This window comes from Tasmannia lanceolata, unplaced genomic scaffold, assembly GCF_043159265.1.
Source record: "Tasmannia lanceolata isolate RefF3 unplaced genomic scaffold, GAP_Taslan_0.1 ptg000044l, whole genome shotgun sequence".
In the NCBI taxonomy this organism is placed as follows: Eukaryota; Viridiplantae; Streptophyta; class Magnoliopsida; order Canellales; family Winteraceae; genus Tasmannia; species Tasmannia lanceolata.
Window position 1 is genome coordinate 19620383 of NW_027518721.1, and position 24484 is coordinate 19644866.

Sequence of the window (24484 nt, forward strand, 5' to 3'; positions counted from 1 at the left end):
TTAGTGGAGGGCCCATCATGTTTCTTAGTGGAGAGTCCATCATTATTGCTCTTAGTGGAGGGCCCATCATGTTTCTTAGTGGAGAGTCCATCATTATTGCTCTTAGTGGAGGGCCCATCATGTTTCTTAGTGGAGAATCCATCATTATTGTTCTTAGTGGAGGGCCCATCATGTTTCTTAGTGGAGAGCTACCATCATTGCTCTTCATAAGAGGCCTCACAAGAGGCCCCACTGAGGCCCCACAACGCGGGCCCCACAATGTGGGCCCTCGGTTGATTCGATTTTAAACAAATGTTCAATGCGGGCCCACCAAACGAGTCCAAATTTAATCAAAATGCATCATGCGGCCCCACCAAATGGGTCCAACTTTCTCGATCCAAATTTAATCGAAGCACCCAATGCGGGCCCACCAAACGGGTCCCAATTCTCTCTGGTTTAGATTTTTCTGAATAATCCTTCTCAACATTTAGCGGGAAAATACGAAACACGACGGAAACGACCAAAAATATTTAGAAATGTAACAAACGGATGCGGGAAAGAAAGACATTGGAAAACCGACGGAAAACAAACCCTAATTTCTTTATCGATTAAGGTAGAGCAAAATGGGGTGTCTACAGATGCCCCTCTTTGGTAGAGATGACGTAGTCATCGAATACCAAAGTCAAAATGACAGAGCCATTTTGCGTAGCTTTAATCGACAAAAGACTCTACACAAACGGAACTTAGACGCAAACATTTACTACCTAATGCAAGGCCCTAAATGAAATCCTAGAATTAGAACATAATAAGAAATCCTGATGCGGTGCCGTTCACAAACGGGCAACGAGAGAATGAGATACCACTTTCGAATGGATTCCGAACAGAAAGAACAAAGATCGTTCTCAAGCGGTTTTTTTTTTTTTTTTTTTTTTTTTAAAAAGAAAATGAGACATCTTTCACAAGCGGGCTCAAGGAGGATAAGAGACCATTCACAAATGGACTCAGAAAATGAGGTACCGTTTACAAACGGGCTCAAAGAGAACACGGGACCATTCACAAATGGACTCGAGAAACGAGGCACCGTTCACAAACGGGCTCAAGGAGAACATGAGACCATTCACAAATAGACTCAGAAAATGAGGTACCGTTCACAAACGGGCTTAAGGAGAAGACGAGACCATTCACAAATGGACTCGAGAAACGAGGCACCGTTCACAAACGGGCTCTAGGAGAACATGAGACCATTCATAAATGGACTCGAGAAATGAGGCACCGTTCACAAATGGGCTCAAAGAAACAAGATAGCTTCAACCACGAAGAATTTAGAGATTTTTCATAAACTTGAATTTGACGTAGGATTGGATTTGATGAATTTTTGATTTTTCAGAAATAAGGCAGCGTCCACAAACGGGCTCAAGGAGGACATGAGACCATTCACAAATAGACTCAGAAAATGAAGTACCGTTCACAAACGGGCTTAAGGAGAAGACGGGACCATTTACAAATGGACTCGAGAAATGAGGCACCGTTCACAAACGGGCTCAAAGAAACAAGATAGCTTTGATTGATGAACTCAACAACGAAGAATTTAGAGTTTTTTCATGAACTTGAATTTGACATAGGATTGGATTTGATGAATTTTTGATTTTTCAGAAATAAGGCACCGTCCACAAACGGGCTCAAGGAGGACATGAGACCGTAAATGGACTCAGAAAAATGAGACACCGTTCACAAACGGGTTCAAGGAGAAGACGAGACCATTTACAAATGGACTCGAGAAACGAGGCACCGTTCACAAACGGGCTCTAGGAGAACATGAGACCATTCATAAATGGACTCGAGAAATGAGGCACCGTTCACAAATGGGCTCAAAGAAACAAGATAGCTTCAACCACGAAGAATTTAGAGATTTTTCATAAACTTGAATTTGACGTAGGATTGGATTTGATGAATTTTTGATTTTTCAGAAATAAGGCAGCGTCCACAAACGGGCTCAAGGAGGACATGAGACCATTCACAAATAGACTCAGAAAATGAAGTACCGTTCACAAACGGGCTTAAGGAGAAGACGGGACCATTTACAAATGGACTCGAGAAATGAGGCACCGTTCACAAACGGGCTCAAAGAAACAAGATAGCTTTGATTGATGAACTCAACAACGAAGAATTTAGAGTTTTTTCATGAACTTGAATTTGACATAAGATTGGATTTGATGAATTTTTGATTTTTCAGAAATAAGGCACCGTCCACAAACGGGCTCAAGGAGGACATGAGACCGTAAATGGACTCAGAAAAATGAGACACCGTTCACAAACGGGTTCAAGGAGAAGACGAGACCATTTACAAATGGACTCGAGAAAAGAGGCACCGTTCACAAACAGGCTCAAAGAAACAAGATAGCTTTGATTGATGAATTCAATAACGAAGAATTTAGAGATTTTTCATGAACTTGAATTTGACATAGGATTGGATTTGATGAATTTTTGATTTTTTTGAACTTAATGAAATCGAGGATGTTATAGATCGTGCCTGACAAAGATATCGGAAACTAGGACTTTGACGAATGATGAAACGGCAAACCGAAGAACCATTACTAACAAGAATGGATTAGAAACACTTTTATGAAACTTCAACAAGATTTTTCTCAAAGAGACTGCTGGTCTTGTCTTTGGGGATTTGGATGACTGAAACCTTGAACAAGACACTTGAAATTGGTAATCTAGAACAACGGCTCTCTTGGATATAATCATGGAAAAGTGGGACTTGCCTCTTGATAGGTGTTTAGATAAACATTTCTTGACCAGGAAAGTATTTAACTAACTGGAAGGAAATTCTGAATTTTAACGGTTCATCTTTCTGAGAAATTGGCTCGACCATCATTGCATCTGAGGCTCTTCCAAGCTTAAGATGCCTTCCTGGGGTATGATCTTTTTACGGAAGCTGGGCTTTCTGATGTTTCTACTTCTGAATTCTTCTGAGTTGATCATCTTTGAAATATAGCTGTTTGACTAGATTCTCGAACTTTTTCAGGTACAATCGCAGGGAGCTGACGAGGCCGGGCCTCCTTCACCGAGACAGTTGCATCATTTGGACATATGGATGACGATTGACTCTTTTTAAATAGAAAACTTAGATAAAAGGCACTACTCAAAGGATTGAGGAGCTCTAAAGGAGTGAACATAGAATAACAACGATTGATTAACTACACTGACAGACACAGTAATGCTTCTGACTTAGTTAACGTTTTATTTGGTAAGTCTATCCTTTCAAGGAATATTTTTTTCAATTGGTAAACACTGGACTTTTTCCTTAAAACAGTAATGCCTCAATGATTTAATTACAACTCCTAGGATTGCTTAGCTCCAATGCCCCCAGTTTTGAGGATGTCACTTGAATTTGTTTGAACTTCAATTGATCTTCAGTCCTGATACCGGCTGTAACCTTCTTATAAATTTGCTTGAACTTCAGTTGATCTTCAGTCTTGATACTGGCTGTAGCCTTCTTATAATGATTCTCTTACCGTGGCCAAGTCACCTCTCAGGGTTTTTAACTTGGCGGACCGTGGTAGCCTTAACTTTTGCCTGAACCGTCTTTCTAGGTTTTCGATTCAGCAGGCTATCCCCTTAGCTTTTGCCTAAGCCGCCCTTTCGGGTTTTCAACTTAACAGGGGAATGATCTTAAATTTTGCCTAAACCGCCCTTTCAGGTTTTCAGTCTAGCAGATCTTCAAACTCCATTTTTTTTTATTCATCATCATTTTTTTTTTTTTTTCGGGACCTAGATCATTAGTTCTGAACACCGGAAGGACTTTATAGGTAGGATAGGGCTTTTCAAAGAATGGCTTAAGGTTCAACAAAGATTTCGACCGAACCTGTGAATAGGTTGCCTACATATCCCAAGGTAGGAATCAGGTCGTGTATAGTTCAGGGCGAATGCCCCTAGTTTGAAGATAAATTGTTCGAAAGTTTATTGATTTTTCTTTTTTTTTCTTCTTTCTGGAATAATTGACTTCTCTTCTTTAGGAACTTGTCCCCTTTTTTTTTCTGAAAGGATTGAATTTTTTTTTTTTTGGATTGATTGAATTGCTTTTCTTTTTTGAATTGACCGAACTCAGTTTAACCGAGCTGCCTACGTACCCCAGTGTAAGGATCAGGTCTCGCGTAGTTCGGGGGAATGCCCCTAGTTTGATGGGTTTTCAAGAAAATTTTATTCAGGCTCGAAGGGTTTGCAAACCGGTATTCTTTTGACCTTGGGTTCTGATTTTGGGATTTATTCGGCCAAAGGAGGCCTTCCGATGTTCAGATTGAGAATCGATCTAGGTTACTAGAGTCCCTCTGGTACTGATTATTTATTTTTTTATTTTTTTTTTTCACGGAGCTTGACGGCATTTCCAGGTAAGATATAATAAATCTTCTTCTTTCAAGATTCTAATACGTGCCTTCGACTTTCATAGAGCGAAACTTGTTCTTCGACATCCTCCATCTATGGATTTGTAACTCTTGATATCTGATGATCACTTTTCAATGCTTGCTCTTGAACTTCTTATCTCGAATTTGATGGCTTCATGTTATGAATTTGAGAACCAAGGTCATTGATTGGAAATATGAAAGTTGTTTCCACTCCATGCCCCTTGCATAGCATATGATATTCACTTCATTCTTTCTTGAACCTTCTATCTGGGTCTTTCTCTTGGCATTAATGGTAACACTTACCGGACCATCTTTTTATCCTCAAAATGGGTTTACCAATTCTTCACACTTTTCAGAGGGTAATGTATTTTCAATCGGCATTTACTGGATCAAGGTTTCAGTGCCAGTGTTTACCACTTTAATTTCATCTTTGAAAGGCTGAGATTGGCGCTCCTCCTCTTGTTCAAGTAATTGTTGTGACTCAAGTGGAGTTTCGCCAATTTTGTCCTCATTTGAGGAGGGAGTCTTACTTTAAGATCAGAAGCATACTTAAGAAACAGACACAAGTGAACTATTGAAACTTGAAATTTTATTTAAAGGAAAGGCTATTACATCTGACGACCTATCCTGAACATGCTCAGGATTCACAACTCTGAATAAAGAGAAAAGCAAACGATAACTTGCCTGGACTAGGCATTAACCTTGAACTGTAAAACCGGACTCAACAATTGTACTGACCATGGTGACTGACTCAACATAAAATAGTAAATGACTAAAACTTTAACTGCTGCAACTGTCTAGCTTTGGAGGCTCGGCGAAAGCTGGCTCATAAATGGTACTTTCAACTTCTGATTCTTTTCATTGCAACCGGACCTGTGCCCCTTTGAGCCTTCAGTTATTTAAGCATTGCGAACGGCTGGCGGCAGTACTGCATGATTCGGTAATGGGTTATTGGTAGCAACGGGACTTGGCTCAAACACAAGGCTTTTATTGTCGAGCAACCTCTGGATTCTGAATTTTAGGGCAATGCAATTATCAGTGAGATGGCCAGAATTTCTATGGTATTCGCAGTGTTGATCTGTTCGCCAATTTGCTGGTAAAGGATTAGGAAGAGCCCTAATGTCGGGTAGGATCATGCGACCTGAGGCTAAACACTCCTTGAGTATCTCAGATGGTGGAAGGGGGAGAGGGGTAAATTCTGTCTGGGCCTGTGGCCGAGGTGTGACAGCAGGTTGGGTATAACCCATCACCATGGGGTTCTGAGGTTTTGAAGGCTGAGGCTTGGAGCGGGAAAGGTTATTAATTTCAGCTGATGGAGGCTTCCTGAATTCTTTGGTATTCGGGTTACTTCGGTTGAACACACCTTGAGCCATAGCCTCCTCTATTTGGGTGCCTGCCACGATAAAGTGTTTGAAGTCCGGATAATACTGCAACGACATGTGATACTGGAGCTGGGGGGAAATATTTTTCATGATTATTTGGACCTGCTCTTCCTCAGAAGGGCGCTCCATCATCTGAGCTGCTATTCTCCTCCATCTTTTCACAAAGGTCAGAAAGGATTCCCTCAAGTCTTGCTTTGTCCTTTCCAAATCCTTTCTGGTGATTTCTGTCCCGTCATCATATTTGAATTGCCTGATGAACTGCTCGCCGATATCCTTCCATGTCCTGTAACGAGTCTTGTCCAAGACCATGAACCACCTCCTGGCAACCTTGGTTAGGGAAACCGGGAACAATTGAGCCATTTGCTCAGAAGATAAGCCTTGAGGCTGACACATGATGGTGAACATTTGCAAATGTGTGATTGGACAACCCACACCATCATATTTATCAAAGTCCGGCATTTGAAAATTGGCTGGGAGACGGATTTCTGGGAACAGTGTGAGGTCACTTGGATTGAAACCACCCTGGTCCTGAAACTGAATGTCCTGAACCTTCCTGGTAAGACTTTCTAATTTCTCCATAACTACTTTATCAACCATGGACTGAGAAGGCCTGCTGCGATCTTCGCTGTACTGCTCTTTTTCAAAATCTTCTTCAGTTTTGTCAGGGATAGGAATGAACACTGGCTGGGCAGGTGCGGCTGAAGTAACTGTATGGTGCATGGACCCTTTATCTTTGGACAACGATGGCCCCAACTTTTCAGAAAGCTGGGCCTTGATAACTTGGTTCTCTTCTTTGAGTTCTTGAAGCTGCCGGAGAATCAAGGTGAGAGTATCGGTAATAGCAGCGGGTGGAAGACTACTGTTCTGGTTTTCTGCCATTGGGGAGGATGAGGATGGGAAAGAAGGAGATGCTGGGGTCCTCAGAGAAGGTGGCGGGGAGACAGATTTCCTCTGCAATCGAGAAGAGATCCGAACCCAAGGAATAGTAGGGTTAGCTATGGTGTTTAGTGCCCTGTCATGGAAATAATGAACACGAGGTATATGAGCTTGACATTCATGGAGTGTTTCTTCTCAATGACTGAAAAATATTACACATTTAAGCAAGTAATTGGGACAATAGAATGAATCCAAATGATGAGGGGAATGCCCTTAGTTCAAGGATTATGAGAGTAAACTCTGAAGGATTTAGCAGAAATATTCTTGAAAAAGGTAGCCCCTAGAGGAGGAAGAGATCAAGGGTACAGGCAAGATTGGATCATCAAGATTGCACGATCAAATGATTGAGACACAATTTCCGCCAATGAAGACACAATCGAATCCCACAAGAGACGAATGATAGACACATGATCAAAATGTGAGATTGCATAGGATTACTTTCAACGGGTAGATCAAGAATAACTAATCCTATGAGATCTTTGGAAATGATGGGATTTATATCCTAACCCCAAAGGAAAAGTTTTTAGTCTTCGCACATTTTAACAGTGTTACCTGAAGGCATCAACCCTAATCCTAATCTAGCGGAGTGGAGAGAGGATCTCGACTCATGACGTTGTTTGTGTACCTAGGACCGATCGTAGCCATTGGAAGATGGACTACGGCCTAATCTAGACACAAATGGGTAAGATATCCTAAACTAGGCTCACACATGTGGTGCACATGTGTTCGTATACTGCATGCATGTGTGGGTTAATCTAGGGGTAAGGCCAAGAGTCCCCTTAGCGCGAATCCATGTTCGATATACTGTACCAGTGTCCGGCGTATCAGTACGTGAACAAGAGATCCGTTTACGCACCATAAAGGTACTAGGCTAAGGGTGGAATGCTTCTCTAGCACAGAGGCACCAGGTGATGAAATCCCAGTCAACCATGCTAGATAACACTCCGGGTTCCTAAAATAGGACGTGTGTGCATGTGAAATGCAAGGGTTTAGATGCAAGTGATGTAAGTGTGTGCAATAAGTTCGCGCAATCTATGATGCCTTCAGGTTTTGTTAAATTAAGTTCGAGTAAAATATGATGAGAAAATAAAACGAGACAAACTAATCTAACAAGTATAGAGTTTTTATGAGCCAGTTAAATTAAATTCAAATGAATTATCTTTTGAAATTTTAATGAAGTTAGGTGGTCCCCAGCAGAGTCGCCAGACTGTGGGACATGATCCCGCGAGAGGGGCGTGGGGCGCGAGCCGCCGCGCGCTCTCTCTTGGTCTCTCGTTCCCACGCGATTGGCGTGTGCATTTTATTTGTTGATTTGAATTCGTCTTTCCTGTGAACTTGGGATCACTAAGGCAATCCGAATTCCACACGAAAGAGATTGACAGAGTCGCCACCTAGATGTGGGATCTAGGACTCATAATTAACCAGAAATCTAGACTCGCTACCTGGTTACGAGAATGGAAGGTATGGGGAGTTATCCACCACATGCACCATTCTTGCCCGATAATCGGTCTTCGATTCCAAAAGCTAACTCTTTTAAATTTATTTTAAATGGCTCATTCAACTCTATGTTATTGTGCGAACTAAGTGACATGCATCCTATGATCTAATTTCAATGTGAATCCTAGATGTGTATCTTGATTTATTAATTTGTCTGGATTCATTCTAAGTGAAAGTTCTCCTAGAATTCTAATTTCATGGAAAACCCTAACTGATTTGATTAAGTATTTACAAGAAAATTAATATACAAAACACCACAATTTGTTGTGGTGCCGACTCGCGGGTGGTATGCCATCAGACATCCAAGCTGCCTACGTACCCAAGCCTCACTGGGATCAGAGTCGACGTAGTTCGGTGCACCTAAGCCAAGCTACTTATGCCTAACTCAACTAGGACACCGACTTAGACGGATTTGACTGTTTCAACAGTTTTAAAAGTAGTTCTTTAATTCAAGTTGAGGATTTTATTATCTTAGGATTTCATCTAAGATGCTGTATGATTCTTATCTAAATGCAAGTTGTTCCTTAGACTAATGCAGGTTTGCCTACATCCTAGTTTACTAGGCTTGTCTTAAGGAAAGATTGGGCGACTAGTGTAACTAGATCTATGGTACGGTTGCTATTCATAGCAAGCGTCCGTGATGAGGCTGGACTCCTAACTCTAGGACTCCCTAAAACCTAGGACACGGCACGACACCAGTGTTCCTAAATTGGGCTCTAATGGTTCTTAGATTGGAAACCATAATCCAATGGTTCCGAAAGACACAAGATAAATCGATTTAAGTTCTCGAGGTTAATGAGTTTCAGATTTCGAAGATTTTCAGTTTCTAGACATTTAAGGATTACCAATGGTTCTAGGGTTCACCAATTTCGGCCTTGAATGGCATCCAAATGAGGGAATCGTGCGCTCTTTCCTTGTGCAATTTAATACTTAGGTTATAGCATCTTATTGCCTGGCAGAATCTCAGGATTTCCGTGGACAATAACCTCGGAGCCAACAACATGCTATAACTTAAATATTCAAATTGTCAAAGATCAAGTTGCAATTGGGATACGATTATGGATGCACTGGCCATTTTTCCAGGAAAATCTAAAGATCCTAAAATTTCTGTTTCAATGGATTAAGGAGTGAACATGTGACAGAATTTTAAAGTTCTTTAGGAATTTTTATATGATTTTCAATTAATTTCGAATTTTCCATGGATTTTATCAATTTTAAGCATATGAGCGGTTTTACAAGTGAAATTGTTGCAAATAAATTCGAAATGATTTGAAATTTCTACAGCAGCAAGATGAAAATGTATGTAGCTTACAGGATGAGTTTTACATATTTTTACATTAAATTCACATTTAATCTTGATTAAACCATTAAATGTCCAGATTGCACAATTAACACATAAACTAGTAGAAATATAACTCTAAATTCTATGAAATTTCTACAGAAATACTATATGAATCAAAATAGCATGCAGTGAGATTTTCATGAATTTTAGAAATTATTTACTACCAATTTCGGATTTTACAATTTCCAGACCAGATTATAAATTAACACTACATCCCATATTAAAACAGATTCAAATCACACGAAAATTTTACAGTAACAAGTAATATGGAAGATAAGACTACTGTAAAACTTTTATGAATTTTAATGATGATCTGATGTTAGTAAAAATTCTCCTAAAATCTGATAAGTTTCAAAGAAAATATTAAATAATATACCAAATAAACTCCAAAAATCTTTAAAAATTCATGGTAAAATGAATCAGTAACATATTATTTTCCCACGAAATTTCATTAATTTTAGAATCTGTTTGGTATATAATTTAATTTTTCTTCATCAAAAGATGTTTTTTGAAGAGTTTTCCATTTTTAAAACACAATTTGCGGAAAAAATCAGAATAATTCGGAAAAATACGGAAATATTTCGAGAACAATGCACCTACCTGTAGTGAAGATCTTGCCGCCGCCGATCCGATCCGCCGTCTTTCGCTTTCTCTGTGGTGAAGATCTTGCCGCCGCCGATCCGATCCGCCGTCTTTCGCTTTCTCTTAGAGGGAGGGATTGGGGAGGGATTTGAAAAGATTAATGGAAGAAGAATATCTTAGAGAAAATGATGGAGGGAGTGGTTGGAAGAGATAATGGAAGAGAAAGAGATAATGGAAGATAAATTTCTTTTTTTTTTCTCCTCTTCCTATGGATGGGAAGGGAGATATATATAGGGAGAGAAAGAGAGAGAGAGAGAGATATGTTGGTGGAGAGCTCATCATGTTGTCCCTCTTAGTGGAGAATCCATCATTATTGTTCTTAGTGGAGGGCCCATCATGTTTCTTAGTGGAGAGTCCATCATTATTGCTCTTAGTGGAGGGCCCATCATGTTTCTTAGTGGAGAGTCCATCATTATTGCTCTTAGTGGAGGGCCCATCATGTTTCTTAGTGGAGAGTCCATCATTATTGCTCTTAGTGGAGGGCCCATCATGTTTCTTAGTGGAGAATCCATCATTATTGTTCTTAGTGGAGGGCCCATCATGTTTCTTAGTGGAGAGCTACCATCATTGCTCTTCATAAGAGGCCTCACAAGAGGCCCCACTGAGGCCCCACAACGCGGGCCCCACAATGTGGGCCCTCGGTTGATTCGATTTTAAACAAATGTTCAATGCGGGCCCACCAAACGAGTCCAAATTTAATCAAAATGCATCATGCGGCCCCACCAAATGGGTCCAACTTTCTCGATCCAAATTTAATCGAAGCACCCAATGCGGGCCCACCAAACGGGTCCCAATTCTCTCTGGTTTAGATTTTTCTGAATAATCCTTCTCAACATTTAGCGGGAAAATACGAAACACGACGGAAACGACCAAAAATATTTAGAAATGTAACAAACGGATGCGGGAAAGAAAGACATTGGAAAACCGACGGAAAACAAACCCTAATTTCTTTATCGATTAAGGTAGAGCAAAATGGGGTGTCTACAAGGATAAATGAGTCAAAGACTCTAAAAGAAAAGGAATGCGAGTCAAAGACTCTAAAACACGAACTAAAGGATAAATGAGTCAAAGACTCTCCAAAAGAAATGGAAATACGAGTCAAAGACTCCAAAAAACACCAACTAAAGGATAAATGAGTCAAAGACTCTCTAAAAGAAAAGGAACACGAGTCAAAGACTCCACTAATACCAACTAAAAGATAAATGAGTCAAAGACTCTCTAGAAAAACCAATAAGAGAAAGATTGAGTCAAAAACTCTTTAATAACACCACCTGAAAGACAAACAGTCAAAGACTCTCCTATAACATCACCTAAAAGGCAAATGAGTCAAAGACTCTCCTATAACACCACCTAAAAGGCGAATGAGTCAAAGACTCTCTAATAACACCATCTAAAGGATCAATGAGTCAAAGACTCTCTAATCAAGGGCTGACTCCTATGGGAATGGACTATCGAATAAGGAGAAGCTCACAAGTAAAAAAGGAATAAGAATTTGTGCACATTTGGCAGAGGTAAAACACCCAGCCAGGCCGGATAGCTACTTAGCCCTAGGGTGCAACAAATGTGCGCCCAGTACCCCATAAGGGTAGGAGTATGAAGCCAAGCCGAGTAGGGTGTTCTCCCAAAAACCAAACGACGCACAAAGAGGAGAACTAGCGAGAGAATGAGACCGGGTGGGTCTCCCAAACACACACAAAGATGGGCTCCAACTAACCTTATCATTGCCCTTGCAAGGGGTAAGCAAGGCTAAGACAACTAATTGACCAAATTGGTCTCTAATTAACAGAGGTATAATTGAGGTGCAACCTCAAAGAGGATTCTACAAATGAGGCCAAGCAGGCCTTCTAAAGGCTAATTACTTACAAAGCCAAGACAGATGACTCCCTAATAACATCAATAAAGATCAAATGAGTCAAAGACTCCCCCGATAACATCACCACACAAACGAATGATTCAAAGGCTCTCTAAATGAGGCAAGGCATGCCTCCTATAGGTACACCATTTATCAAAATCAAAGCAACCTTCTTGAGGTTAAGCCAAAAATGATAAACAATAATAATAGCAATCATAGCATGATAAACAACATTAATTATCCCAGACCAGCCGCTGGGTAGCCTAATGAAGTAAAACAATACTAAACACTCCAAAGCCAACCACAAACCCCAATACGGGGACTCCAATGAAATCAGATGATGCCAAAGTAATCATCTGATTTCCTACACATATAATATTTTTACAAACCGCCTTGAAATCAGACGATATTCGTGTCAAGGACATCGAATAGTGCAAATCATCTGATTTCCTTCTTCCATTAAACAATTTATTTAAAAGGGAATTAATTAGCCCAGACCAGCCGCTGGGTAGCCTAATGAAGTAAAAACAATATCAAACACTTCAAAACCAACCACAAACACCACCCCAATATGGGGATGAAATCAGATGATGCTAAAGTAATCATCTGATATCATAATACACATGATAATATTTCTAATCCTGCCTTGAGATCAGACAGTACTCATGTCGATAATATCGAATAGAGTAGTCATCTTATCTCCTTCTTCCCTAAACAATTTAAAATAAAAAGGAATGGGTATAATAAGCTTTGAGATAATCTCACCTGAACACCATTTATTACCGTCTTCAAACCCTAACTCAAAGCTTAGTACAAGAGAAGAATATTAAAATTTTTAACAGATTATACAAATGCATCAAATGATATTTCTGATTTTTATAAATTTTGATGCAAAAAAAATAGTGAGCTGCAAAACACAAAGATGGGCTCCAAGTAACCTTATCATTGCCCTAGAATCAATGCCCCGGAACAGACAAAACTGTGCTAGATATAAAACTTTAGAGAAGATAGAAGGGCACAATCAATAAGCAACAAGAAAAGGAAACATAACAAAGTTGGAAAAGAAAAGATTGATAAAGCAGTTTATTTTTTTAGGAAAGCTAATAGTATTTTAAACTTGATTACACATACTGTTCTGGATACATTGCTCTCTAGGAAAACAAACAAAAAAAAACAGAGAGGCACTTGCGTAAGAACATGACAGCAGCCTCTGTGGAACCAGAATATTGTTCAATTTGCCGTGTGTTGGAATGACCAAAGTGTAACTGAATTATACAAGAGTGTCAAATAGCCGACAAAATTTCACCAACAAAATAAAAGGGACTCCTGGTTACCATGGGAACAGATACCCAATAGTGGAAGCGAAATGAAAACAAAAATATCACAACAGAATACAGAACAATTTTGTATAGGCAACCAGGAGCTTCCAGCCTTCCCAAAAGAAAAGCAAAATTGCATGACCAATCAATGCCAAAAATTACACATGCTGGGATGGAAAGACAGAAAATAAAAAAAAAGAATGCAGAACATCGGCCTAACCTGGTTTGTTGGCACCAAGCGCAAATGGCTAATGAGCCTTCATCGGAGAAAGGGGGCGGTTCACCGGATTCCAACAATTTGGTAGGAGAAAATGGGGGTGGAGGTGACCGACGGCTAATGGTGGTAGAAGTAGAAATCGGAAGAAGAAAAAGAAAAAGAGGGTGGTGTTGACCGGTGGTGGTAATGGGAAAGGGGTGAGATGGGGTGGTAGCGGAGGAGCTTTGGTGGCTGAGATGGATGAAGGGGTAGCTAGTGGTGGTGGAGATAGGATCGGGTGGTGGGGATTGGATCGGAGGTAGCAACAGATCTTAGGGGAAAATGAAAGGGGTTTGGGGTTTTGGGGTTTTGCAGAGAAGAAGAAGGTGGGGTTGCTGGTGGTCGGAGGTGGCTGGTGATGGTAGAGGTTGCAGATGGAGGTTGGAAATGGTGACGGCTTAGATTCCGGTGGCTTGTGGTGGCCGGCGGTGATGGGATTACCGGATTCCGGTAGGGGAGAAGATGGTGGGGCCGGAGAAAAGGAGATGGCCGGCGAGCTCTCTCTCTCTCTCTCTCTCTCTCTCTCTCTCTCTCTCTTCTCAGATCTCAGATCTCAGATCTGAGATTTCAAATTTCAGATCTGAGATTTCAGATCTCAGATCCTGGAATCTAGCCATGATCGGCCAGAGCTTGGAGGTGGGAGAGGTGGCGGTGGAGGAAATAGAAGAAGAAGAAGAAGTGGAGGTGGTGGTGGGATTTGAAACGGAGCTCCGGCAAGGAGATCGGGGAAGAAAAAAAAAATGGAAAACCCCTTTTCCAATTTTTTTTTCGTTCTTCCTCTCTTTCCAAATTTTCAACGAAAATGGGAAATCTCTCCTCCTCCCCTCTGTTCTTCGCGATTTTTTTTTTATATTAAAAATAAGGGCGCTGATATCCGCACTACCCATTTGATGGGCGCACAAATGTTGATGGGCGCGCGAATCAAGCGCGGCTCGGACGAAATTATGCACCCCCCTTTACACATAAATGATATATTTACCTCCCTTTTTTTTCATGGGCAGCCCCCCTTTTCAGATGAATCACCCTCCTTTTGGATTCGCATTGTGCTCATTCTCCTGGCTCGTTCACTGAGCAAACGCGCCCGGATCTCGATGAAATTTTACGGAGACCTACGAGAGACCTTAAGCTACCCTAGGGTTCAATTTGGGACCCCAGCTCACTGATTTGACAAGGTTTCACATCAACACTACGAATTTGGGTCCGGTCAAAATGGGGAGTCTACAAACGCGTACAAGCAAAGCATTATTAACATTGAGAAGGCGGATTTTGAAAGAGTACTTAGCCTGAATCTAACAGGGGCCTTCTTGGGCATCAAGCATGCTGCACGGGTCATGATCCCAGCTCACCGCGGCAGCATAATTAGTACAGCTAGTATTGCTTCTGTCTTAGGTGGGATCAGCACTAATGCCTACACAAGTTCAAAGCACGCGCTGGTGGGGCTCACGAAGAACGCGGCCATTGAGCTCGGGCAGTTTGGTGTTAGAGTAAATTGTGTTTCTCCTTATGGTCTTGTAACCCCTTTGACTGAGAAATTATTTACCGCAAAGGGTGAAGAGCTTGAGAAGGCAATGGAGGGTCCTGCTAATCTTAAGGGGGTCTATCTTAAAGCAGAAGACATTGCTAATGCTGCTCTCTATTTGGGAAGTGATGAATCCAAGTATGTGAGTGGTCACAACCTTGTAGTTGATGGTGGTTACACCATTGTCAATCCAATGTTTGCTATGCATTTTTCTGCTTCTTGATGTTGCCATGAGCTTTCACCGATTGCCAATCTATCTAATGATATTGTTCCTATCCTCCACTTGTTCATTTTATTTTAGGGCCTCTATGAATTCAATAAAAAATTGGCCTTGTTAGTAAAGAAAATTATTTTAAATTTTATTTCAATACTGTGTCGCAAGCATGGTTTTAAATTTGGACCGAAATCCGAAATTTCGGAAACGTTCCGAAACCGAAATTGGCGACATGTACCAAATGTTGGGTTCGGCCAAAATTTAAGAAATTTCGTCAATTTTAGCGAAATTTGAATAAAAATTGTTGACTTACCAACTTCTCCAAAAGCTTAAGCTGTTGGAGAATGGCGTTATTTATCTTTTATACTTTAACAAAAATATTATTTTTTTATTCCTTTCACAAATTTCAGCCGAAATTACAGAAATTTTTGCCAAAAAAATCAACATTTCGTCCGTCTTTACTAAAATTTCGGGATTTCGGCTAAGACCCAAAATTTTGCCGAAACCGAAATTTGAAACCATGGTCCCAAGCCAGTGAAGGGGAAAATACAAATATTTGGGCCGTATCAATATCCTCTCGTATTTGTTGTGGGGTCCATCCCCATGTTGTGGGCCCACAACCCCTCATCTCTTAATTAAAAAACAGAAAGAGTCGGTGGTGTAGTTCGATTGAAAGAATGAAAAAAAAGAGGGAAAACAAGATGGAGAGAGGAGAGAATAAAATAGTGAAAACGAGCTTTTCTCATGTGATCTCTTAGGGTTTTTCTTGGGGAAAAGAAATGAAGAGGGTTTGGAACCCTAATGCATTAAAGATTGAAGTCTTTGCTAAGCGTAAGAAAGAAGGAAGAAGAATCCAATATCTATGTTTTTTAAAGGGTTCTTGGAGAAAAACCTAGTCCTATGAGAGATGGTGTTCTGTTTTTACCTTTGATGATGTTGACAATGACAAGACTATGAAATTCAATCCAAATTCTATTAATCCCTAAAGCATCAAAGTAGTAGAGACCATCTCTCATAGCATTAGCTTCAACCAGCATATTAGAATTCACATCATAGGAATGAGAGAAAGCAATTCTTACTCTATTGTTATTATCTCAAATAATACCCGCCCTTCTAGCAATACCTGGTTTTTTCGCTAGCTACACCATCGACGTTCAGCTTTAGGAAGTTGTCACTAGTTTTTTTCCAGTAATATAGTTCACAAAAGAGTACCTCTTTTATGTACAGTTGTTCACAAAAGAGTGCTTCGTTTTGGCTGTCTCTACAGTTATGCATGTAGATAGAGATATAACCTCTATTTTCATATTTTTTTTTAGGATGCTTGTCTTCAATACAAACTCACATTGTCTTATTCTATAATCAATGAGCTGTTGAGGCTTCTTGGAAATTGTAATACCTTTTGACAGCTGCTTAAATAATAAAAGACAAGGTGAGTCTGTCTCATTATTAAAGAATGGTAGTGTGAATATCATAGCCAAAGTACCAACAATTAATAGTTAAACAATTAATATCTAAAAATTAATATTTTAAATCTAGGAAAATGATATTAGCACAGCCCGAGTTTTATATTTTCACTACATCATCTTGTCTTTTTGAATTTAAAAAATTAATGGGCTCCCACACGGTAAGATGATCTTTACCATTCATTTGGTGTGCCCTACTTGGTTTCCATTTTTCTATTTTATTCATTTAAAAATTACAACTCATCTGACTTGACCGCGTCAACCGCGTTATTGGCCGCGTCCGTGCTGAGTCGACAAGGATTTTATTCGGCAGCGTTCCGCATCACATCCGCGTTTTTAAACACAGGTTGGGTTTGATTTTTTTTCTTTTCCTATTTTTCTTCGTCCTATCTCCCTTCGTTATTTTCAAGATTTTTTTTCTACAAGCTATGGATCTATAGCTACTAGTTTTTTTTTTCCGTTCATGGTAACTTTTATCTTTCTTATGCCATATGTTTCTTGGGAAAAAAGCAGCAGATTCACAGTTTTTTTTTTCTATTCGGGTTGGGCTCGGGTCGGGTCGAGTTATAGGGTTAGGCTCGGGTTCGGTTAGGGTTGGCCTCAACCCGACCTGAGTTGCACCCTACTAACTTCTCGATCAGTTTTCACTTTCTATGGGTTTCTTTCCAATCTAGTAACCTCTAACCCATACATCGCACGGTTGGCCAACTACTCTCTCTCTCTCTCTCTCTCTCTCTCTCTCTCTCTCTATATATATATATATATATATATATATATATATATATATATATACTAGAAAAAAAAGCGATGCACGGGCCGACAAAGAATTGTACGGACCACATCACATCATAGGTTGATCCAAACCGTTCATGTGATAGAACACACCATAAATAGGTTGTGCCCCAAAAATCATTTCCATAGGCTGATCCTAGCCCTCCCATCTATAGAGATTTTCATAATATGTCGTTCCTCTTAAATCGGATGGTTAAGATCACCCTATAGATTTTTTTTATTAACAAAGCATAAAGGAGGGGGGTAAGATTGAAATTATGTGGCTTTAATGGGTGCCTTTGTTAAAAAGTATAAAGGAGGGGGTATGATTGAAAATATGTGGGTTGAATAGGTGCCTTTGTTAAAAAAAAGTCAAAAAAATGATCCTAAAGAAACAATGAGAAATATAAAGTCCGTTGTGAAATGCATTTCCTCGAAATTCCTAAGCAAATCAGTCAGAAAAATGATCCTAAAGAAACTGATGTTAAGAATAATTTAAAATGACAAAATAATTTTATATTATAGTAACATAGAGAAAGGATACTATGATGAAGTAGTTTTCCAACATAGAGAAAAGGAGAAATTAGTAGCAAGACCAACACATGATTGTTCTTTTATGTGGGATAATTAGTCTTCCAATATAGGATGAACCTAGATGTTTCATTTATGTGTAACCAATATAGGGTGTGCCCATTTTTATCTCCATAAATGGAAGGGTTAGGATGATCCTATGAAGCTGATTTTTTTGGCACACCCTATCTATGTGAGGGTCTATCAAATGAATGCTATGGATCATCCAAACAATGTGGGCACCCTATGTTTGTGAGCTCTAGCTCATATAAGCTTATATGAGCTCTAGCTCACGAACACTTTTCCATACCTAATCTGCACATGCAAAAAATATGGGGACACTAACAATTTAAGCAGTACAGCAAAAGTTCTAATATATCTTCAAAGTGCTTATTGGAGCAATTCAAAAGCATACAATACATATAAGAAAACTTGGATTAAAATTTAGCACAATCTTTAATGGTGAAAAACATTGAATATTGCTACCATAAACTCGATGTTTCATTTATGCTAAAATTATGAAATATTAATTCAGATTAGGTAAGAGCTCCTTATTGTGACAGATTTTACCCAAGCACTTGACAACTTCCACCATAAATAGTTCAAGAGATGAAACGCCAGTAGCCCACAATACTTCCACCGTAAACCATATATCTATCATTCTCTTTACCTTCAACTCATATTAAAAAGATTAATAAAAAATACAAACATGATTTAACCAATAAATGGTTGAACCAATTTCATGACTTCATAAAGAAACATGGTTTAACCAATAAATGCCAAAACACGAATCATTAGAATCATATACCAATGTTCATTAGAAGCAACTTACGAACTGAGAAACACGAAAAGAAAGGTAAAATTGAAGCAGGGAAGGTGAGATGGCTGGTAAAAGTATGTATTAAAGAATCCCAATAAAATTTATCAGGCATTAAGCATGTGATTTTGGTTGAATCTGATGGTTGATGGTTACTTAAAGCACATCTATTGAAAAATGTGATTATTGTCTCTCGAAGCAAAATTAAAAGGAATGGGGTGAATTGAAGAACCGACTGCAAAAAAAATTCATGGGAGGTGAAAAAATAAAGAAAAAAGAGAGATGAAATACAGAATGGGGTGAATGGAAGAAAATTTAAAAAAAAAAACCTGCTAGTGGTAACAATAGAGAGAACCTTAAGCCGCTTCGAAATGATTCCAAAATGATTATTCTTCTTAACTAAGAAAACTCAAACCAAATAAAAAAGGAAAAAGAATGGAAAATGGGTTATGGCAAGCCAATTGCAGATGGCTGAAGCGGGGTAAACTCCAACGTTTCCGACCCATGTCCCAATACCCAAATTTATCAGAGAAGCTTGGTTTGGCTCAATCTGGGACTTGCATTCTAAAAATACCCAAATTCTGATCTGGGGATTTTATGAACCAATACCCAAATTCTGATAGGTGGAGCCGGAGATGATGAACACAGCGAAGGTGGAAAAAAGAAATAGGACAAAAGAGGGAGGGATAGATCAACCGGATAATAGAGAAAGAGAGAGCTGCAGGAAGAAAGAAAAATGGTCTGTGCCGTGAGGGCTCCATGATGGTTCGATTGGATTGAAATAATGCCGCAAAAATCGACGAAAAGAAATCTGCAATCTAGCGAAAATCCAGGGTCCAGAGAGATGGATAGCATACAGGGCAAGATTTGAGGGATTTCTGATATTTTAGAAGACCCAAAATCTTGCACTCGGAACAAAGACCCAAAAAAATTTATGAAGAGAAAGAAGAAGAAGAAGAAGAAGACGGGAGTGTAGAGAGATGTCGTGGAATTTTGAGGGCACAGGTGTATTTCCAACTTAAACACGTTGGAATTTGAGTAAAAATTTTTTAAAAGACATGCAACAATATTATTTAAAAATGTGATACAGAACACAACCATAATACAACTGAATTTGCATATGATTGTAACATCCATGAAACATTCCTACCAAAAAAAACTATGGCATAAAACATTCAGTCTATTCACCATATTTGCACGGACAATGAGGACTTCACCTTCTAAGGCAGGAAATAGCACTGCTCTCTATAGCAGAAATGAAACTGCATAAAAAAGCAAAAATCAATGAACCAATTAAAACAGGGATATTTCAAGCTTCTTGAAATATCTTTGTGAAGCACGATTGGTCTTAAAAATTCGAAACAAACAGGGCCCAAATGTAGTGAGTTAAAACAGATAGCATGCGCAGGTAATTCTTGTAAAACTGGAAACTAAATACGAATATGTAGCTACAAATGTGATTTGTGTGATAATTCATGGGAAAACAGAACTGATGGATGCAGTGGATCACTTCATGATGGCCCATTTGATCAATGATCATGACAACTAATATATGAATGCCAATATTAATTTTTCTGTGAATGAAGAGGTTGATGTAATTTTCTATAATGAGTTTGTTGTGTGAAGACATTTCTAATAAATCAGAATGTAGGCCCACTTCACAATCAGGCAAAGTGAAAAAAATACGCAAGAAAAGCACAATCAGAAACCCAAAATATGACCATGAAAGGATGCTCAATCAAACAACTTTTCCAACAGGTGTATACGGAATTGCAATCCCCGAGGAAGACAACGCCTCCAGGTTAAAGAATAAAGCCTTGAACATTATTCTAGAGGCTCAATCCCAATGAGCTGCAAATCTGTCCATTATAGCAGAAGATAAATGAAGATAAAAAAATTAAAAAGCAAAGGAATTGGGACTGAAAAATAAATGTTAACCTTCATTCCGTTGTAAATTTGTGCCGTATGTTACTTTGAAGTTTCAACCTGAATATATACACAAAAAGTTAACATTATTAGGAAAACAAATATTCCATGAATCATTTTTGTAGCAAAATTTCAAAACATACACTACAGAAATTAAGAGAAACGGCCATGGTTTCTCCAACCGATTAAACCCCTAAAATATTTCAACATGGAAAAAGTTAGAAATGAGAAGAAGAAGAATAAAATTAAGAAGACAATTACAAACATCAATCTACTGAAATCCAAGTATAATAGGAGAAAATACCTAACCTCCTAATCGAAGAGAGATGAAGTTATGCCCATGTCCACAACCCAATAGAAACGAAAAGCAAACCCTAAAATATTTTATTTGAAAAGATTAAGAAAACCCTAGAATCTTTTAATTGAAAAGATGCATGACAGAAACAAAAAGAAAATCCTAAAATCATTTAGGGGATATTTTGCATGCCTATCTAGGCGGATGCAAAAACATAGGGGGAATACATCCAGAAAGGATCATGTACAGAGATTAGAGAAAAAGGAGAATAAACCTAGATAGAAGAAATTGCATAAGAATCTACAAAATAGCAAAAAAAATATATCAACATGGAAGAGAAAACACAGGGGATTCCAAACTTCCCATTTAATAACTCTATTGCAAAAATGAAGAGGGAAAATAGAGAAAAATCTATGAAAAAGAGGGAAAGTACCTCCAAATCTTGGATCCTTTCTCGTTGATGCAACCGCCGCAGAGCAAGGCTTGAGGAGAAATAGTAGGTGGGAGAATATGGCTGAAATATATCTCTAATGTCAAAAAATATCTCTGATAAAAATCCTTGGTGTAAGACACGTATCGGAAGAGATAAGGCTATTGCCAAAAATATCTCTCATGTATACACGGAAGCTGCGTGTATAGTACCACGTGGCATCTAATCTGAAATTTTCAATTGACGATTTTACCCTCGTATCATTTCTCATAGCTAGGATGTTCGAATAGCAGCAAAGGGGTTTATGGTAAGAGGGTAATGCCTACGTGTAATTCGGAGAGAAAATAGGAAAAATTCTGAATTTCCGATGTATACTCAGAAGCTGCGTGTATAGTACCACGTGGCATCTAATATGAAATTTTCAGTTGATGATTTTACCCTCATATCATTTCTCATAGCTATGGATGTTCGAATAGCAGTAAAGGGATTTATGGTAAGAGGGTAATGCCTACGTGTAATTCGTAGAGAAAATAGGAAAAATTCTGAATTTCCCTCTGGCTATATATATATATATATATATATATATATATATATATATATATATATATCGGTTAAGTGTTTGTACTCGGTCGAGTACCTAACCTTATAAACGCAGTCCCTCTAAGTTAACGCAGGAAGAATGGGAACCGTCGATTGGTTCTAATCGCAGCCGTCCAAGGCGAATGTAAATAAAACGGAAAAAGTGTTGCGCATTTCTCCCTCTCCCTGTTTCGATTCTCGCTGGAGAGGAGAAACTCTAGATGAGAAAAGAAGAAGAAACAGAGGTTTGAATCCTTCACGCCGCCCCTCTCCAAAAACTCTCTCCCTCACGCCGCGCGTCTCTCTCTCTCTCTCCCAACACTCGTTTTTTTTCAAGTAACTTATCTTTCTTCTTCTCTATTTTTCAAACCCTTTTTCTCTATTTTAATCCATGGTTTCTCTATTTAGGGAAAATGATTTAACAAAAACCCCTCTCTGCTCTCATTTGAAGCTATGGTTTCTTCTTCTTCTACGATTCGAAAATGATTTAACAAAACCCCTCTCTGCTCTCATTTTTAGGGTTCGAAAATTGCTTTACTGTATTTTTCTCAACGTGTGAAAGCTCATGTATTTTTGTTGATTATACATATTTAATTTGATTCCAAAGAGCCGTTTACATTCTTCATATATTTAAATTTTGATGTGGGACTCGAGAGTATGCTTGCCCCCCCTCTGGAAATATCTCATTTCTCCTTCTTCTTTTTTTTATTTAGAAGATTTTTTTACAGCCTGATTTTATATATCATCATTACAGCCTTGAGTTGATATGGGTTACAGTTCTACGGTCCTATTTTATTTTCGGAAAATTGAACCCTAACAGTAGTTTTCTTTGTACTAAAAGTAAAATGAAAAGGGCTTTAAAACATCATATTGTAATTTTCCATTGAATTTCATATCTTGGAAAGCATAGAAATAGCTAGTCAAAGCCATGATTGTGGTAATGCGATTCTTTTTGTTCAATATTATGCAGATGGTGAAGTTTAATGGCCTCCTCTAGCCGTAGCAATTCTGGTTCACTTGGAGAATTACCATGTAAATGTGGAATAAAAGCGGCTATTAAAATAACTCAGTCAGATGTGAATGGCAACCGAGGCCGGCCCTACTACACTTGTGGATTTAGTGTGAGTAACCATTTAATAGTGTTTTTTTACTTTTGAGCAAAAGTTCAAATTACTAAAGATTATATACAACACACAGGAAGGAGGTGGAAAGAAGAAGTTCGAGTTTTTCGAATGGTGCGACAATGCTGAATACAATAGGGAATTTGATTCGAGGAGGGACAGCATAAGTGGTACTCAATGTCTGCAGAGGTTGGAGGCCGAGGTTGCCGAATTGAAGTTGTTGGTGCAAAATGTGCGTCAACACATTAAAGACATTGAAAGGTTGGAGCACGAGGTTGCCGAATTGAAGTTGTTGGGGCAACAGGCACGTCAAGACATTAAAGACACCGAAAGGCTGAGGCAAGAGGTTGCCGAATTGAAGTTGGTCGTGCAACAAGGGCGTGAAGCCGTTAAATTAGTGGAGAATGAAAACGGGTGGATTAAAACGATTGGGGTTGTTGTTTTTTTCATAATTGTTTTCTTTTTCCAATGTATCACTAAGTAAGTAAGTTAGGAAGCAATTACTTGCTTTTTAATATTGTGCTGTTCTTTTTTGTTCTTGACGGTTCTGTAATGATTAGTACATGGCATCCATGTTTTATGTAACTTTTTGGTTTGTTTATGTTTATATGGAAACGGGATGCATGTGGATGCAAGTCATCTTTTTCTTTTCTTTTTTCTTCTTCTTGAGGTGATGGAAATAGGATGCATGTGGCTTAATTGTGTTAAGGTAATAGACCTGCCTCTTGGGGTTGTGCTTAAATCTAGATTTTTTCTGCACTGAAAATAGAAATTAGTGAGAGGGGGAACAGAGGGCTAGAAGTAAAATTAGTAGAAAGATGCAACCAAGAAAGGGGAAAAGAGAAGAGAAACAACAAATTTGTGACGATCAAATAAGTTATCTTTCAGATGACATTCTCATTTCTTTGAAGGTTGCTCCATGCCTGGATAATGTTTTCTATACACAATGTTACTTTTCTGATGACAATGATGCCAACATGCTTGTTGAGCTACTGAAGAATCTGGCTCATGTTGTGAGTCTCAAGTTACAGTTATTTGAATTCATCTCCAAGTCTTTGCACATAATGAAAGTGCCAAAAGGTTTGCCTGCCCTTAAGGTAAAGAAGTTAACCCTACACGTGCATTCTGACATTGCATCTGTTGTCTTGTTTGCTTAGAAGCTGCC

General features: G+C 38.9%; 1 protein-coding gene and 1 long non-coding RNA gene across 5 annotated transcripts in view; one reads left to right on the plus strand and one right to left on the minus strand.

The window, feature by feature from the left end:
• The window catches only part of LOC143863989 (secoisolariciresinol dehydrogenase-like), a 38632-nt gene extending 23155 nt beyond the window's left edge, over positions 1–15477 (plus strand). The window contains exons 3-4 of the mRNA XM_077374800.1: positions 6463–6473; positions 14855–15477. Of these exons, the coding sequence (XP_077230915.1) occupies positions 6463–6473; positions 14855–15356 (513 nt within the window). The 3' untranslated portion in view covers positions 15357–15477. The remainder of the gene's footprint in view (positions 1–6462; positions 6474–14854) is intronic.
• LOC143863925 (uncharacterized) overlaps positions 1–21701 on the minus strand; it is a 48310-nt gene extending 26609 nt beyond the window's left edge. Inside the window, exons 1-3 of one of the 4 annotated variants that reach the window (XR_013241037.1) lie at positions 21623–21675; positions 20907–20954; positions 20186–20230 (exon numbers count right to left, since the gene is read on the minus strand). This is a non-coding gene — a long non-coding RNA (uncharacterized LOC143863925). Of the gene's footprint in view, positions 1–18721; positions 19024–20156; positions 20237–20906; positions 20955–21622 lie in introns of those variants that run through there. The other 3 variants (XR_013241038.1, XR_013241039.1, XR_013241040.1) reach the window with 3 other exon arrangements.
• Between the last annotated feature and the right edge of the window lie 2783 nt (positions 21702–24484).